Raw genomic sequence first — 20,017 nt, forward strand, 5'->3', positions numbered from 1 at the left:
CAGCGGCCATGGCTCACGGGCCCAGCCACTCCGCGGCATGTGGGATCCTCCCAGACCGGGGCGCGAACCCGGTTCCCCTGCATCGGCAGGCGGACGCGCAACCACCGCGCCACCAGGGAAGCCCAAAATTTTTGAATTCTGATGAGGTCTTCCTTTTATGGATTATGCCTGTGGTGTCAAACCTGAGAACTCTTTGCTATATTCTGAAGATTTTCTCCTATGTTTTTCCTAAAAACCTTATAATTTTATATTTTACATTTAAGCCCATGGCCCATTTTGAGTTATGTTTTACATATGGTGTGAGGTTTAGGTCAAGGTTCAGTTTTTGTTTGTTTTTTTTCTTGCTTATGGATATCCAGTTGCTCATCCTCATTTATTGAAAAGGCTGTTTTTCCTCTTTCCTTCTTTTCTATGTTTTCCATTAACATACATTGAAAGCAAACTGTATAGATTCACATAACCACCATGACAATCAGTGTACAAACAATTCTATCATCTTAAGAAACTCTCACACCACCCTTTTGTCATTAGACTGTTCCTCCACTCCCAACCCCTGGCAGCCACTGATCTGTTCTTTGTCACTATAGTTTTGTCTTTTTAGAATGTCATATAATTATACAGTATTAACTTCTGTTGGTCAGCATAATGCCACTGAAGCATAATGCATCCCAATTGTTACATGTACCGTAGTTCAAACATTTTGTTATTTGGGCTTTCCAGTTGTTCTTTGTTGGTAAGTAGAAATGTGATTGAATTTGTGTGTACTCAGTGTTGGAGAGGGTAAAAGCCTTTCCAGGCTCAATTGCTAACCTCAAAGAGGCCTGCTGTGCTTTTCTGGCTCTTTTGGTGCTCTTCCATTCTCAGGTCCATCAGGCACTTCCTTCTTCTTCTCACCTACACACCAATGTCTTGCAGGTCTTATGGCTGATCTTTTGTACCCACCTGCTTGTATATTGGGGTTTGTGGGGATACCGTGTCACATTAACATTTTGTTCTAAATGTCGTCCGTGAGTTTTTGGTTTTGCCATCTAGCTGTGCTGTCTGTTTTTATGAAGGGATTCTGAGAGGTAGAAAAACAGTATTGCTGACTTTGCCATTTTCCCAGAATTCTTTCTTAACCTTTTTTCTTGATCTAGCTAAATCCTGTATATTCTTTAAAATTCAAACCTAAGCACAAAAAAACATTCATGTCACCACCATGTTGCTTGGGAAATAAAGCATTACCGAGACCCCTGAAGTTGCCTTCCTGATCACACCATCCTTACTCCCACTTGGGGGTAACCAGTATCTTGACTTTTGTGATTATCGCCTTGCTTTTCTTTGTAGTTTTACCAACCATGTATGCAAATAAATCACTAAGCATGTATTTTTATCTGCCTGTTCTACAACTTTATAAAAATGGAATCATGTTGTCTGCCTTCTTTGCATCTTCTATCAACAATATATTTGTAAGATTTGACTGTAACTGTATTTAAGAGTTTTATTAATTTTCACTGTTGTATATGGTATTCCAGTGCATGAATATACCATAATTTATTTATAGTTTTAAAAAAATTGTATCATTTTCTCTTTTCACAATTGCAAGCAATGCTGTACACATATCCATTTTTCCAAAGTAGTTGTACCAATTTGCATTCCCACCAACCAGAATATGAGAGTATCCATTGCTACAAATCCATGGTAACATTTAATATTGTCAGATTCTTAAATTTTTGCCTATGTATTTGGTATGTCATTGGTGTTTTGTGCTTTTTCACTTGCATTTCCCTGATTATTGGTGAGGTTGATAACCTTTTCAATATTGAGTAGTCATCTGGATTTCAACTTTCATGAATTGCCTGTTTATCTTCCTTGCCCATTTTTCTATTGTGAGATACGTAGATAGATGGATAGATAAATAGATATAGATAGATATACACACATTTGCATACACATACATGTATGTACATATATATATATATATACGTGTTTACACACACATATATTGGATGCAGTTCCTCTGGTGATTTACGTGGCAAATACCTTCTCCCGCTCTCTAGAGCTTCAGATTAAGAGGTGTACAATCAATGTACATGAGAACCTGTATGATGGAAGTGTGAAAAAGAATACAATACCTGTTTAGGATTGACTGTGAAATGTAGTCCACAATATTTGATGAATTCACGTAGTGGCTAATAAAAAATTAATGCAGTGAATTAAATAATGCAAGATTAAAATGGGGTCATGTGAATATACTGTAATAATGGGAATTAGAAAATTGATATACCCAGATTTCCTGTCCAGCACATGTATGATTTATTTGATGAGGGTCTTGTAAATATGCCCACTTACTAATTGGCATGAAAATAAGAGGTAATTTTAGATATTTCCAAGTCTGCAAGTAAAGGTTTTGAAATATGGTGTAAAATGACCACCCAGATCTTTACAGGATGCTTTCTGATCCTAAACTAATTATGGACTTTGGGTTCTCTTCCACTCCTAACCTGTGTTTACATGAGGGAAGTATCTACCATCTTCCTGTTTTTAAAGGGAGGCAATTTTCTACCAGGACCTGAAATATGAAGTGAAATTAGTCTTTGGGCTGTGGCACCAGGGGGAAAACCTAGTCCAAGAAGTAATTAACAACAGGCCCTGACAGCTGGAGTTAACCCCATAGGCAATATAGAGTTAGCCCACAGACTGAGTATGGGAATATCCATCCAGTTAAGTGGGGCCTTGATATTGTGCCAAACATTCTTTTTCCTAAATTTCTGGCAGTAGTGTAGGTCTTTCATTTATTATCTAAATTGTTATAAAATTAATTCTTACCTTTAAATTTAAGGCTTGAAAATAGATCATATGATTCATAATCCACTTTAGTAGTATATTTAAGCATTATAAAAATGTTTATATATTTTTAAATGTTAATTTAATCCACTAGTTTTTATTTGGTATTATAGATAAATTGTAAACTGCTTTAAAACAGATCACAGGTGCATTTTATTTTTGTTTTACTAGAAACTGTAAATTATTTTTAAAAATTCCTTCATCGAATAGACATATAGGTTTCTTTTTCTTATCAAGAAGATAATAATTTGAATGTAATTTTATTAATTATTTTTTCTTCGTGTATATTGCCTCTTTATATTGTATAAGTGAATGTGATTTCAGGCAGTTGATATATCATAGAATAACATTGGAGGGAGGGGCTAGGCAGCAGAAAAAGAAGAAATTATTAGAAAAGGGATGTGGCAAGACTGATAATTGTGAGCACAGATATTATACATTTGGTAGCCTTTTGATTTTTGAGGCTTATTGTCTGGTTTAATCTTAAATTTGTTTTTCCTCCAACTAGGGCACCAAGATTCTGTGTTACTCATTCATCCTCAACAAAACATGCTAGTGCTGAACTGAAATTCTGGCACCTTCGTCAAGAGAAACCAAGGAAGGATGTCGACCCTTTTCCACAAATGGCAACCCTCTTGCCATTAAGACCTAAATCTTGCATTCCACAGATACCTGAGATGCAGGTAGGATGTACATTGATACTTTGATCTCTTAAGTTTGTAATAAAATATCCATGTTTGGGTTTTGTACACCAGTACTTAAGTTTCATCATAAACCTTTTGTTGTTGTTGGTTTTTGTTAATGTACATGCTGCAGCAATTAGGAAATAAGAAAACCTGTGGTTTGTTCTCCACCAATCAGCCAATGTGATCTTTTAAAAATGCATGATCATGTACTCACTTGTTCAAAACTCTCTAGTGGCCTCCTCTCTCACTCAGAATACAAGCCAAAGTCTTTACACAGCTGTTCACACCCCTGCTAACTTCCTGACCTTATTTCCTAGCATTCTTCTCTAGCTTACACCACTCCACACTGGCCTCTTTGCTGTTCTTGGAACACACCAAGCAAAAACCTGGGAGGGCTGCACTTGCTGTTCCCTTCACTTGCAGCACCCTTCCTCCGGATATGTTGCCCCTCACTCACTTTGGTGTCTGCTCAGATATCCCTTAATCAGAGAGGCTATCCTTGACTCTTCCATGTAAGCACACTTGTGTAGGACAGCACAGATACCCCCCCGCCCACTATCGGAGCCCTCTGCTCTGCTTTATTTTGCTTTATTGTACTTAAGACCACGTGATTTATGTTTATTGTCTTTCAGCTCCTACTAGAATATAAGGGATTTTTCTTTGTTAACTGCTTTTCCTCAGTGCCTAGAACAGTGCCTGGCGCTTAATAAATATAAACTGAACAAATGAGTGAAAAGTAGCAACAGCAAAATTAGAAATAGTGAGCATTTTTTCACAATGGGGAAGAATAAGATAGTACAAAAAATAGGGGGAAAAAGTCCACAAAGAGAAGAAAAGTTAACCAACTTTACAGAGAAGAAGTAAATAATCCTATATGCTTTGGCATAGAGATATAATAAATGTAGCTAACACCTGCATTTCAGGAGTAAGAAGCCTTATTAATCTTTCTAGCTTTAAAGGTGTCACAGAATGTTAAGTGTTATTAGCCATAGTCACACACAAACCCGTCAAAAGATTACTTTATGATCAGGATATCTTATTTTTAAAAGTCAGGAAGATGTATAATTACAGTTTTTAAAATTCTGCTTCTACAAGTAGTGCTTTAGAGCTGGAAATACCTTACAATTTTTCTATTAGTGTTTTCTTAATCCTGTATACATACTAGAATCACATAGAGAGCTTTTAAACATACTGGTGCCTGGGTCCCACCTTCAGAGAGTCTGATTTAATTGATATAGACTGGGTGAGAGTCACTGTAAAATCAGGAGGTTGGCTTAGAATTGAAGTTCTCATCCTGCCTGAACATTAGAATCACATTTTAGAACCTACATTTTAATAAGATTCCTTGGTGATGCGTAGGCAAAGCATTGCTACAGGCTGGTGGTTCTCAAGCTTCAGCATGTGTGAGTCACCTGAGTCAGAATAGAGACTTCAGGGTTGCACCTAAAGATCAATATTCAGTAGGTCTGGGATGGAGCCTGAGGATTTGCATATCTGACAAGCTCCCTCCCACGTGATGTATTTGCTGCTGGTATGGGGACCACACTTTGAGTTAGTGTCACTGTAGTGAGCTAATGGTTTCTTATCCATTGTTTAGACATTTTTCTGACCTCCTTTGCACTTGTGGCCTTTTTGTATGCCACTCTACTGATAAATCTGAGCTTCCTTGTTAGCCCATGTGACTTTGTGACCCAGTCACCAAGTTAATACAAATCTTAGAGGAGTGGTGTAGGGAGCACATCATCTGATAACATTTGGCTTTCCGAGCACCATCACCATATGTTGTCATCGGTGTTTTCTAGTTGGATAACTAATTCTGATCTCATTCTGTTTCCCCCGTAGAAAACAGTGTAAGGAATGGGACTCGATTCTATTTTCTTTATTTTTCCTGTTTTAAAAGTTGAGATATCATTTATGTAGAGTAAAATTCACCCTTTTTAGTGTACTGTTCTGTAATTTTTGACAAATATATACATTGTGTAGCTACCATCACAGTCATGATATAGAGCAGCTCCTTAACGCACCCCCCAATTCTACTGTGCCCTTTTGTCAGTTTTTTCTCTATCAGTTTCTTTTTGCCTATTTTTCTTGCTTTCTCCCAAGCCAGAAAGCTCAAAAATTCTAATTTAGGCCATCCTCTCATTTTAAGTATAATACACTTAAAAAATTTTTTTATATTAAGGAAACTTTTTTACTGTGGTAAAAAGCACATAACAAAATTTACCGTCTTGACCATTTTCAAGTGTACACTGAGGTAGTGAGTATATTTGCATTGCTGTGAAACAGATCTTCAGAACTATTTTATCTTGCAAATATGAAACTATGTACCCATTAACCAACCCCTCCTGCGTCCCCTGGTAACCACCATTCTACTTTGTGTCTATGAATTTGCCACTTATGTATGATACAGAAGTGATTGCCCTTCTTTTCATAAGAAGATTGCCCTTTCTTTTCATAAGCCCAGTCCCCTGTGGTCCCACTCATTTAGTGAGTATTGGTTAATGTCATGCTTTGTTCCGAATTACTAAAACAGATGTGAGCCCTGATACCTAGAATGTTGTAAGTAAAACATACTTAAGTAATTAATTTTGTTTATAGAATACTTAAAACAATATTAGTAGCTGTTAGGCACCTGGAGTGTATATAAGATTTTATTGTTTGTTCTGGATAATAAAGCATCACAAATAAATTTCTTGCTCTCTAGCAGCACATATTACATTCTAATTGAAGTTGACATATAAGGAAAGTTTGTTTCTTTTTCATATTATAAAAATAATAAAACTACTGTAAATTTGGAAACTGAAGAGACAAATCACTCTGATCTCACCGACTTCTAGACAACTATTAACGTATTTTCTCTTAGGCTTTTTGTGAATTTTTAATTGTAATATACTTATATTTTTCAATTCTGGTAATTTCTTTTAACATCATCAGTATTTTTCCATAATTTTCATAATCCTTACTTTTAAGTATTATATAATGTTACATTTATATATGATATATATATAAATACATGTATAAGTATATATAATTGTTTCTTTCTCCTCTCTTTGGACATTTAGGTGTTTGTATTTTTTTGATTCATGTATGTAGCATCTCATGTTCTAGATTTAAATAATTAACTTTTACCGTAAAGAACATTTAAGAATGAGAAGAATACCCATGAAAATAAAATGTCCAAAAATGGAAGGAAATAGTTCTGTTAAGATATAAGTCTCTTATGGACCAATGGTGTCCACACATCTTTTCCTGCCCTGCTACCTGCATTCCCTACCCCACCACACACACATACACATACACACACAGAGCACTAAAACTTATTCAGTTACAGAATAAAGAAAAGTTTTTACGAAGTTCTTCCTCCAGGAAAGAGTCTTTTTTCATAATGATGTAAAGCCTTTGGCCTTGTTTTTTTAATACTCTAAATAGGTATAGGGATTTCAGCCTGCTGGTTGCATGAAAGTCGGAGTTTGAGAAGGAGAATAAAAAATAATTCTTCTCAAACATAGCATAGTAAATGGTAGAGTGAGGAAAGAAACCCTCTAATGATCAAAACAATTTTGAGGTATTTTTGGAGAGCTATGCTTTATTCTCTGTCCTTTTTTTCCCCATTTTTCACTTTGTTCATTATCTTACTACTATTTAGAAAGAAGAATCCAGTTTATTACAACTTTGTAAATCTCCCGAAAAACCACCTAGAGTAAAAACAGCAATTCAAAAACCTTGGAAGAGTGAGTCTTTGAATCCAGTTTCTTCTAAGGATGATGTGATTAAGAAAGGGTAGGTGCAGCTTTTTGTGTCCCAAGTGCTTTTCTGCAATAAGATTTTTGAAGAATTTAGAAATTAAATAGAAATTGAAAACTAATACTTTTTTTACATGAGTTCTTATATTTTAGGGACAGATATTAGAGGGTTGTATTTCCCATGCATACTCTAATTAATCGTAGAACGCCTAAGATTGGTAATTTTTTTTTCTTTTTTTTTTGCGGTACGCGGGCCTCTCACTGTTGTGGTCTCTCCCGCTGCGGAGCACAGGCTCCGGACGCGCAGGCTCAGTGGCCATGGCTCACAGGCCCAGCCTCTCCGCGGCATGTGGGATCCTCCCGGACCGGGGCACGAACCCGCGTCCCCTGCATCAGCAGGCGGACTCTCAACCACTGCGCCACCAGGGAAGCCCAAGATTGGTAATTTTAAAGAGGTGGTAGTTATGATCTCTAGCTTCTCATGAGCTGTACAATCAAAAGACGTCTCTGAGAAGATTGCCCTTCAATTCTTTCTTTTCCCTGCTCAGTAATATTTCTCAAGCTTGAGAACTCAAAATACCCTCAATAATATTGTACTTATTTAATACAGTATATTTTAAAAATTTGCTTAGATTTGCCCATCTATTTACCCTTTTCATTGTTCTTTATTTCAAATGGAGTTATTTTCCTTCAGCCTGAAGAAATACCCTTTGGTGTTAACTTTGGTGTATAGTCTGCTGGTGGATAATTATTTGTTTAAGGATTTATTACTTCACTTTTATTCTTTATTGAGATAAAATTTACCTATCATAAAATTCACTATTTTAATCATGTTCAGGTATACAATTCAGTGACTTTTAGTACTTTTAGTATATTCACAAAGTTGTTAAACCATCACCACTGTATAATTCCAAAACAACTCATCACCCAAAAAAGAAGCTCCATCTCATTAACAATCACTCCTCACTCTTCCCTCCCTCAACCCCCGGTAACGACTCATCTACTCTCTGTACCTTTCCCTTCAAAGGAGAAGAGAGGGAAGGGTTCAGTAACCAAGGCAATGGGGCTACCTTGGACAGGAAATAAGACACTTCTTCCTGAGACAGGATGGAAGGAAGTAGGGATGGATGTAGGTAAATATATTTGTTGATAGATAAATTTGAAATGCTTTCAGCTGCAAATAACAGAAAAGTTGACTAACAATGGCCTAGACAAATGGAATTATTTTTTTCACAGAACAAGAAATCTGAGTGTAGGCAACTGCCAGTATTGGTTCACCAGATCAGGAGTATTGAGGCCTAAGTCTTTGTAATGCTTTTGGCCATTCCTTTATAGTCAGTGGTGTTACAGCTCCTGACATCAGGCTTTCAAATCATAAAGAAGGAGGAGAGGCAATATCCATTAATTCTCTCTGTAGTCAGGAAAGCAGACTTTCATAGAAGCTCGCCAGCAGACATCATTTTATATCTCAGTCATAACTGTGTTACATGACAACCCCTCCCTACCTGGAGTCTTGATAAGTGAATATTCAGCTTTTTTAGTATTTTAGGTGATGCTGGTGATAGAATCATGTTGTCAGAAATGGGTGTTGAGTTAGCCAGTCAATTAATAGTGTCTGCTACATGGCGCAGGGGAAACTGAAGCATGTTGTACCTACATTTTGTCTGAGAAGAACCTGCAGAGTAATTTGCTGGTGGATTGGAGTGGAGGAAGGCTGGTGAGTTGAAACAGGCATGTGTTTTGGAGCTGGAAAATGAGGTTTGGAATAGTTGCAGTGGGCTATGGGAGAGGGAGCTGGATGAGAAAATATAAAAAGATAATGTCGAAAGTCATTAGTCTAACTCCAGAGTCTTCCATCATCTCATCTCAAACTACCACATATAAACCCTTATGAATCCCACCTGTTGTGAGGATTAAATATGATCATATGAATTATATTTGGCACAATATTTGGTATGTAGTTTAGCTGTTAGTGTTCTCTTGCCCTAAGAAAATTAGTTAACTTGCTGCATTTTAAACAAGACTTTGCCTACTTACCTTCATACATTGTTCACTCTTCTCGCCATCTGAAGAACCCCCCTAAACACACCCCCCCACACACACATACCCACAGAATTTATCTTCCACCCATTATTCAGGAAAAAGCTCATTTCTTTAATTACTAGTATAGCTCCAAGGGACTTCTCATTCTTACACGCCCATAGTTTTATTATCCGTCCCAGACATTTGGCATCTGTGATATGTTCACGAATTCATTCAACCAGCAGTTATTTTATTGAGAGTTGTCTTTATGTATGACTGTACCTCATTTTCTCAACTGCCTCTTGAGGGCTGGACTTGATGCTGATACTTTTTTTTCTAATTCTCTCACAATGCTTAGGAGCACGCCCCAGATTCGGTGAATGTATACCAAAGGTGCTCAAAATATTTGTTGATCAATTAGTTCTCATCCCTGTAATTTAGGTCAAGGCACATGTCAGAAAGCAGCAAAGTTATTCGTTTAACATCTTTTACTGACATTTCTGAATGTCTGAAGCCCCAGCTGGGTAGAAAATATACTTATACAGAAGAAACTGTGGTAAGTATTTTGAGAACTGAGTAATTTGATTCCTCATTTAACCTATTCAGTGTCCCCTGATTTTAGAGAATTTTTATTGATTTACCATAATGACTTTTTTCTTTACTGAACAAAAAAATTATTTTTTCCTTGCGAAAGGATTTTTATGCAAAAACTTTCTATTTCCTTTTGTAGTACCATGTTGCTGTATACTCTGTTGATTACTGTTTTCAAAAACAGCTATGTTCTCATTTTGGTATGATCACACCTCAGACACAAAATAAAACCCTCTAGGATTTTTATTAAATTTTTAACATTTTATAAAAAGTAATATTCTATGTTATGTTTTGGAAGTATGTTTAGAACTTTTATAAAGCAGAGTATTTCCAGTGTGTGTTTACCTTGATAATGTGGATTTAATACACCAGTTCTAAATGAAAATCTCACATTCTTTAGCAATTATACTTTAGCTAGAAACCTTCATAGTCCTAGTATGGGCTGAACATTTACATATAATTTTGGACTATTTATTTTATTCTAAGCAAACTGTTCTCCTTTTCTTCTATTTAGTATTATTTCCTACCCAAATAATGATTTTTTAGCTTTGGAATGCTAATGGTTAAACATCATAAAAACATTAAATTTTCACCTCAGAATTTGTTTAGTAGGGGGATAAAGGGAGAGGCAGAGACACTATAACAGAGAGAGCAAGAACCTGACTTAAACCCTAAATCGTCCATTCCACAGTTATCTTAAGATTACAAAGAAGTCTGAGTTCCACACAATAAATAGCAAAGAGCTCATGTGAATAGTGGATGCCTTTTCTTATTCTAGAGTTACTCTTGTGCTCGGAGAAATAGCCAGCTTTCTGTGTTTCAAGAACGGTGTTAGGCTTGCCAGCACTGTTGGCAGAGAAGCCCATAAATAGCAAAGTTTTATGAGAATTTATACTGCCATTTACACTCTGAAGGCCGTGACCTGTATGGAGTGAGACTGTCCAAAGAGGGACCCCATAAGGACAGTTAATGAGCATCACTGAGAGGCCTTGAAGATATTTCTTTTTATAACTCTCTTGTAGCTATTATAGCAGCAGTTCAAGGCTAAAATAACAGTAAATACGTAGGAAAGAGGCCACCAACAGAGATTTGGAAGACTCCTAAAATGGTGTCACGGTGCCTGAAATGTGAAAATAGTTGAGGTTGGGAAGTCAGTTTAATATTAAGTTTGAAATCAGATTGGTTTATAATAGAATGAACTCCGCTGCTATAGTTGGCTCCATAAACGAATCTTGTGCAACAGGCAGATGCAAACATACTGCATTAATTACATATATGGTACAAAAATAAAATAAAATAGTCCAGTGGGGAAATGACAGCTTGGTAGAATTTATGAAACCCTGTTGTTGTACAATGCCATAAAAAAATAACAATGTTTCTGGGTGGATAATGTACTTCTGTTTTGTTATCTAGATTAAAACCATGGCAGATGGTGCCTTGGGAGGATTTCACATGGAAAATTTGTTGCAATCTTTGTATGTAGAAAATAGAGCTGGATTCTTCTTTACTAAATTCTGTGAGAACTCAGGGAACAAGGTAGAAGATAATTATTTTAAATCTAATTTTATACTTTTATTTCATTTAAAATGAGAGATTGAAATAATTTAATGCTCAAATAGTTATATGTGATGTTAAAATTCCCATCTCCTCTGGTAAGTAATCTCATGCTAAATATTTAGTAAAATTTTAAATATCTTAATTATAATTCTCTTTGGTTCATTTTCCTACTAAAATTACAAAGAAATGTAAAATACAGATAGACAAGAATTGACTTGCATTATTAATAATAGATTACTTTCATATAACTTTGTTTCAGTGTAATGTATATTAACTTCAGTGCTGATTTCTATCAATCCTTTACTTTTTATTTTTAATAAGTAACAATGACAGTTGCAATGAATAGTAACAAACTTATTTCTAGGTTTTTTTGTTCGCTTGTTTTTTAGTTGTCACAGTCTTTATTTTGCTCAAATGAAAAGTATTTCACTAGCTCAATTATTAGAGTAGTGTTTGCTTCTGGTATAATATACATTTGCCCACATATATCAAAATACCTTCAGATTTTGGTTTCATGCCAGAGATAACGTGATTACTTTTTAATTATTAACTAGAACACTTACTATTTTAATGACCAATTATGTAAGAAACATATATGCAAAAATATAATTATCCAGTGACAATACCAATAAATAATTTGTATGTTGCCAGTTTGTGATACAAGATAAAACCACCTTAAATTGAACCTGATTTATAGTAACACCGAGGAGCTAAACAATTATTTTTATTTGAAATTAGAGCTTTGTAGAGCTTTAATAATTGGGTGGTAGTAATTTATGTACTTTTTCCATCTGCAGTTGTGGAAGAACAGTGTGTACTTTTGGTTTGACCTACAAGCTTATCATCAGCTTTTCTACCAAGAAACAATTCACCCTTTTAAAGTATGCAAGCAAGCTCAAGTAAGTAGTAAATAATGTTGGTTTAATGTGAGGCACTAAGTACACAGAAATGAAAAGTTGTGTCCAGCCTCAAACAAGAGAAATCTGGGAGTGTGGGCAAAAAGGCAGCAGTTAACTTGTTGCCATTGAATTACTTTATTGAAATGTCAGCAGAATATTGTTTTATAATCTGATTTGTGGGTTCTCAGTTTTATCTATTTTATTTGGTGTGCCTTATTTTCTCTTTGCTGCCGATTAATTGTTCTTCCAACAAAGGACATCTTATCATTTTTTCTAATTTATGCCCTTTTGGTTTGGTTTTGAGTAATTTAAAAGAGAACCCTGAGAGAGGACTTGTAATGAATTATTGAAGTGATTGGGAGCAGAGGCATTGACCAAAGATGTTCTCTGAGCTTCCTTCAGCAATCAGCTGTTGGAGATACTTAGGCTATTGGCCCATCTAAAGATGAGGAAAGAATATTGACTGATTCTGTGTGGCATAGGCCCTCTGTCATCACCTGGCCTTCTGTGCTACATGCTATGTAAGACAGATACTCAGAGTTGGAGGAAAGAACATCTTAAGATGTTCTTTGGCGAGCCAAAGCAAAATAGAGGATGAAGAACAGAGGATTCTCTGCAAAGAGAAAGAGAGAGTAGCCATTTTTTGAGGGGAGAAAGAAAGGGAATAGAATTATGACTCAAGCTAACTTATCTTTTCAGTTTTTATTCTTAGGCTCTCCTAATCTTTTGTGGAGAGAGGTCATCAAGCCTAGAAAACTGCTAATCACTTCTATATCTGTTGACCACTTAAGTGGTTCTTATAATCTGAAATAACCCCATTCCAGGGGACCTTTCCTTGAGCACTGCTGAGGAGATTAGCTTCGTCATATTATTATCGTATTATAATCTTATTCAGGACATCAGAGAGTACTGCTGGGTGTTTGCTGTTACCTCCACTGTCCTGACTTTGGCATTAGTAACTGTGTTTTATAAATCAGCTGACAGAGCTTTGTACTTTTTACCATGAGAATTAGGGCTTCGGTTCCTACAGAGCCCAGATCTGGCTCCATGAAATCATGAAACTGTATCTCTAATTTGCCAGTACCATTTTCTGAGACTACACAGTTGGCTCTTCTGCTTGTTAATCCTTTACCTGTAATTCTCTATTTATCCTTCTTTCCCTAACCTATTGCCTCTGACTGCTAAAGTGCCACCATTTTTATTATGTTTTCACCACTACAAGGCTTACTCCTCTAAAAATCTTCAGCAGCTCACTCAGTTAAGTAGGTTTTTTTGTTGCTGTTGTAACTACAATATTTCCATATACTTGTAAAAGTGGAAATTCTGTTTGAGCTTGGTAGACGTTAATTCTTTGTAATGGTATTCAACCAGCTATAAATGATTGTGAAACAGGATACACTCACATTTTGGTTATTCTGAGATATTCTGTTTTGGGATTATCGAGGCCCATAAACTTTTTATCCTTCCCTAGCTTCTCTTTTGAAGAGTCAAAACAGTATGGGGGGAGGGGAGTGATGGAGACATTGGTTTCAGTTTAACTGGGGGAAATAAAAGAAGCAAATCATGTAATCTTTTTGACTTGCTTGCTTTTTGCATCCGTGGTTATTTTATTTTTTGGTTAGTGGAGCAGTTGTCTAAATTGGTTTATTAGGTTTTTGTTTTTGTTTTTTTTTTTTGTGGTACGCGGGCCTCTCACTGTTGTGGCCTCTCCCATTGAGAAGCACAGGCTCTGGAACCACAGGCTCAGCGGCCATGGCTCACGGGCCCAGGCGCTCCGCGGCATGTGGGATCCTCCCGGACCGAGGCACGAACCCGTGTTCCCTGCATCGGCAGGCGGACTCTCAACCACTGCGCCACCAGGGAAGCCCTGGTTTAGGTTTTAATTATCCAAGATTTCTGCCTCCAGATATAAGAATTGCTTCTAATACCATGATCCTATAGATTTGTTTCACAATATGAAATACCATTGGTTTCTTTATAATAGAAATGCTGTATATAACTTCCTTCAAGGGTACATGTACAATACAGATCTTTGGATTGATCAAGCCAATGGCAGAATATAATCAGCTGGCACTGTGTTAAAGTTGCCATTAACTTGATTTTTATATTGTCTTTATACATCTGATGAGCTGCGTGGTAAGAGACCAAGAGTTCATTACAAAAGACTTACATGCTTTTCTGTATGCTGATCGACACATTACATACCTTGAACTTTTATTACCTCAAGAAGTATTGCAGAAATATCTGTAGGCAGACTAGATGGGAGGTCAGTGATAGTGATTTAGCATGACTAACTGTGGTCCAGGAGTTTGAACGACAGTCTTGGGCACATCCTGAAGGTTTCATTGCACAGCTTCCAGATAGAATCGTTCAGTTAGAAACCAAAGGAAAAGGTCTTGGCAAGGAGGAAGAGAAACACCACCAGAGTGCAGAGATACAGTCTTTGATCCTAGCAACAATTTGCCAGTGGACCATCTATCACTGCCAAGATTTGGAACCAAAATTTCTGCCAATAGTCCTACTGTTTTTTTAACATTACATACTTGCTTCAGTGATAGACCATTACAATAGAATGAAGTGGATCTGGGTACCGCAGTCTTTTGTAAGTTCTTCCATCTTTGTAGAAATCTTTCAAACTGTATCCCAACAAAACTACACATTTAGAATTTACCACTCTCCAAAGCATATACATTGAGATTTTTAAAAAATTGGTAAATGTATTATACATGCATAAGTATTATACTACATACACACAAACATGTTCAAAATAAAAAATCAGTGGGAAGGAGGAAGAGAGAAAAAAAGAGTAAAAATTAGAGCCTAGGAGCAAAATTATGTGGAGAATGTAGGAATTAATGAGTAGAGAGGGTAGATAAGAATGAAATGGAAGTGAGGAATAAGAGGATTGCTAGGTAAATCCGTGGCACTTTTACCACAGAGTGCTATTTAATATAAAGATGTTCTTGCAGCAATGTGAGATTTTTGCCTTATTGAATTGAACATCAGGGTAACGCATTTTTAAATTGAAGTATCGTTTATTTACAATGTTTCGGGTGTACAGCAATGTGATTCAGAATATATAAATATTAATTTTGTTTTATACGCAGTAAGTAGTCTTAACTATTTTTTTATTACCATCAATACTGTGTAGATTTATTTATTTATTTAACATCTTTATTGGAGTATAACTGCTCTACAATGGTGTGTTAGTTTCTGCTTTATAACAAAGTGAATCAGCTATACATATCACGCACAAAGTTCTTGCTTACCATTGGTTTTTGCCCCGCATTCCTTCCTTTGGGTTTGATTTCTGAAGAATAGCTTTTAATAGGTTTTTCATTAGGATTTACTAGTGGTAAAAATCAGATTTTTTTTTGTCTGAAAATGTGTATTTTCTTCTCTCATTGATCATTCAGTTGAATATAGAATTCTGGGTGGACAATTTTCTCTTAGCACTTTGCAGATATTATTCTACTGTCTTCTGGTTTCTATTGCTATTGTTGAAGAGTCTGCTTTTGCTCCCTTGAGGGAGGATGTTTTTTCTCATTCCTTTTATAATCTTCCCTTTGACTTTGGGGTTCTGTATGTCACCTCAATGTGTTTACTACAATTATCTTTCTTGGGTCTAAGTTGCTTCTAGAATCTGAGGAGTCTTGTCTTTCATCAATTCTGGAAAATTCTCAGCCATTATTTCTTTCAGTCTTTCTACTTCTCTTTTCTGGATTCTCTGGTCAATGTTGGTGCTTTTCAGTCTATCCCATATCTCTCTTAATCTCTCAAGTTTCTCCACCTTGTAATATCTGTGTTATATGTTTTAAAACTAAACAAGATCAATTTTCTTTGATCTGTTTTCCAGTTCATATTTTATTTCTTCAGCAGATTTCAGTCTGCTGTTTAACCCATCCATTGAGTTAAATCATTTAAGGAATTACTTTTTTTTATTAGTAGGCATTCTACTTGTGTTTTTTAAATCTTCCTGGTGATTTATCTTTTTGTCTTATTTTTCTTCATGTTTTTAGTTCTCCTTTTATGTCTCTAAGCATTTTAAACATATTTTATAGTCTGTAGCTGTGTTAGGTATCTATTCCTACATAAGGGTATTATCATAACTTTGTGGCTTAAACAACACACCTTTATTACCTTACAGTTTATACAGATAAGGAGTCTGGGCACAGCTTTGCTGGGTCCTCCACAAGGCTGTAAATCAGGATATTGACCAGGGCTGGTTTCTCATCTGGGGCTCACCTGGGGAACAGTCTGCTTCAGTGCTCACCTGGTTGTTAGCAGCATTCAGTTCCTTGCAGGCCACCAAAGTAAGAACTCATTTTTTGTTAGCTGTCAGCTAGCAGCCACTTCGGCTCTGTGCCATGTGGCCCTCTCCACATGGTAGCTCACAACATGGCAGCTTGGTTCTCCAAAACCAGCAAGGGAGGGAGTTGCTTAGTAAGACTGGCATTACTGTCTTATGTAACATAATCATGTACCCGTAATCACATAAACCTCATCACTTTTGCTGTATTCTGTTGGTTAGAAGCAAGCCATATGTTAGGCCCACACTTAGGGGGAGAGGGTTATGAAAGGGAATGAACACTAGGAGACACTGTTCATGGGTGCCACCCTAGAATCTGGCTGCTACAATATCCAGTAATTCCATGATTTGTAGTTCTTGGGAGAACTAATTCTGCTATTTATTATTTCTGCTGACATGGTGGATTCTTTCCTTGTGTGTTTTGTAATTTTGAATTATGAGCTCTTATAGTAAAGTTTTTATCTGTGGTGCTTCTGCTAGGCACATTTTTAATGCTAATTTGTCATCTTGGGGTTTCCTTATTTGCCAAATGTAATCTTGAAAACCACACCCAAATGATTGTAAACTCATGATAGTGCATCCTAAGGAGATATTTTTCTTTTACATAGAGTGTAAGCCAAGACAAACAAGCTTCTTTTTTGTTTCCTAGGTTTGGTAGGTGTATATATGTACATTTTTTCCCACTCTATGTTTCACTTTGTGTGTACCCCTTCAAGGACCATGGTGTACGTATGGGTCTCAGTGTTACATTTTCACTTTGTGAGGGTCCAAGGCCCTATCTCCTGTACCCTGTGGCTCTTATAACCCACATCCTTGATTCACCCCCTGGTAGTCTCATCATCAGCTCATGCTTAGCACCCTGGTTTTCAGTACATTCCTTAATTTTGACCCATGGTAATTTTCCTTACTACTGCAGCTATGCATTTAAAAGGATATTAGTTATACTTTATCCAGTACTTCTAGGCAGTTTATAGAGAAAAAGGTTCAAGTAATCTAGCCTGCCAACGTACCAAAAAAGGGAGTCTCTGCAAGAAGCAGGCATATATTTTCTAATTTAATACCCATAGTAAGAATGGGAGGTATTTTTATCCTATTTTTTATAGATAAAAAAGAATCTATATCTCTGAAATGTTGACTTTGCCAAGGTTTCATAGCTGGGAACAAACTTAAGCTCAAACTTGAGGTGCAAAACCTACTTCAGTGCTGTACTTTGCCTTCTCTGCTCTACGTATAAAAGTTCATCACGTCTACCTCAGAGGACTTTGTAAGGTCTGCATAAGATAATGTAGGTGGAAATATTTTGTAGTTTAATGTAGGGCAGTCTATGAAATAAGTAGGTATTATTATTATTAGAGTCAATACTTAAGGTTCTATCAATTGCCTGGTTAATGGAGAACAAAGATAGGAATTTGAAGAAAATAGGATAGAAGAACAGCAGCTCCTAAACCAACAGCTGTTCATTCAACCAATACTATAACTTATTCTGAGATTAAAAATACCACTTAAATCAAAATATGCTTCATATAATTACAAGCTTTTAAGCTATATTTTATAATATTCTGTTACTTCTTAATTAACTTTCACAGAGAGCCTGGTACGTGCCAAGTAATGTTCTGTGAATGCAAAGATAATTAGGACAAAGTTCTTGGCTTAAAGAGCTCACTCTCTAGTGGGGGAGAGAGAGAATTGTGGAGGTACTTCAGTCACGTTTAAAATAAAACCAGATAATAGCATCTTAACTGGAAATTAAATAAGTTCTGCCTTTATTGGCAGATAAAAGTTGGTTATCGGTTTTTTGTTTTTTGTTTTTTTTTTTCGGTACACGGGCCTCTCACTGTTGTGGCCTCTCCCGTTGCAGAGCACGGGCTCCGGACACACAGGCTCAGTGGCCATGGCTCACGGGCCTAGCCACTCCGTGGCATGTGGGATCTTCCTGGACCGGGGCACGAACCCGTGTCCCCTGCATCGGCAGGTGGGCTCTCAACCACTGCACCACCAGGGAAACCCATATCGTTTTTTTTTTTAAATCAAAATCTTTTCAAATACCTGTAGAAGGGAGAGAACTATTTCCTTTTTTTTTTTCCATTTTTTGAGCCAAACACTTTTATCCTTTGGTCTTACTCCTGCTCTGTGAAGCAATACAAAATAAATCTGTCTTTTGGGTGACAACTCTTCAAACAAAAATATTATACTGTCCTGTTTTATTCATCTCAACAACTTTAGACTAAATCTCAAATCTATTACATTTGAGATTTAGGTCTTTAATCTTAACTAGATGAAATCTTGACATTTGGAAGTCCCATTCCTGAGATATCCACCCAGTAATTTTACAGCTTGTAAATATTCTGGCCTAATGCTCTAGTGAGCAACGCTTGTGCCTCTATATCCCTACAAAGAAATCAGTTGATGGGTCCTATGGCAAATAAGTCAGTCTAAGTGATTACCCCTATTTGCCCAGGATCTCTAAGGGTTTACTCTACTTTTTTTTTTTTGGAATTTTATTTTATTTTATTTTATTTATACAGCAGATTCTTATTACTTATCTATTTTATGCATATTGGTGTATATACATCAATCCCAATCTCCCAGTTCATCCCACCACCAATGCCCCCCCCGTCCCGCTTTCCCCCCTTGGTGTCCCATACGTTTGTTCTCTACATCTGTGTCTCTATTTCTGCCTTGCAAACCGGTTCATCTGTACCATTTTTCTAGATTCCACATATATGTGTTTATATACAATATTTGTTTTTTTCTTTCAGATTTACTTCACTCTGTATGACAGTCTCTGTGTCCATCCGTGTCTCTATAAATGACCCAATTTCATTCTTTTTTATGGCTGAGTGATGTTCCATTGTATATATATACCATATCTTCTTTATCCAATCATCTTTCAATGGGTATTTAGGTTGCTTCCATGACCTGGCTATTGTAAATAGTGCTGCAATGAACATTGTGGTACATGTGTCTTTTTGAGTTATGATTTTCTCTGGGTATATGTCCAGTAGTGGGGTTGCTGGGTCATATGGTAATTCTATTTTTAGTTTTTTAAGGAAACATACTGTTCTCCATAGTGGCTGTATCACTATGATATATTGTATTACATTCCCACCAACAGTGCAAGAGGGGTCCCTTTTCTCCATACCCTCTCCAGCACTTGTTGTTTGTAGATTTTCTGATGATGCCCTTTCTAACTGGTGTGAGGTGATACCTCATTGTAGTTTACATTTGCGTTTCTCTAATAATTAGTGTTGTTGAGCAGCTTTTCATGTGCCTCATGGTCATCTGTATGTCTTCTTTGGAGAGATGACTATTTAGGTCTTCCGCCCATTTTTTTACTGTGTTGTTTGTTTATTTAATATTGAGCTGCATGAGCTGTTTATATAT

General features: G+C 36.4%; 1 protein-coding gene across 1 annotated transcript in view; it reads left to right on the forward strand.

Annotated features, from left to right (window-relative positions):
• RGS22 (regulator of G protein signaling 22) overlaps positions 1-20,017 on the forward strand; it is a 174,359-nt gene that overhangs the window by 67,467 nt on the left and 86,875 nt on the right. The window contains exons 10-14 of the mRNA XM_024115883.1: positions 3,335-3,509; positions 7,159-7,292; positions 9,719-9,833; positions 11,282-11,404; positions 12,223-12,324. Coding sequence (XP_023971651.1) covers positions 3,335-3,509; positions 7,159-7,292; positions 9,719-9,833; positions 11,282-11,404; positions 12,223-12,324 — 649 coding nt within the window. The remainder of the gene's footprint in view (positions 1-3,334; positions 3,510-7,158; positions 7,293-9,718; positions 9,834-11,281; positions 11,405-12,222; positions 12,325-20,017) is intronic.

Source organism: Physeter macrocephalus, chromosome 15, assembly GCF_002837175.3.
Source record: "Physeter macrocephalus isolate SW-GA chromosome 15, ASM283717v5, whole genome shotgun sequence".
Taxonomy (NCBI): Eukaryota; Metazoa; Chordata; class Mammalia; order Artiodactyla; family Physeteridae; genus Physeter; species Physeter macrocephalus.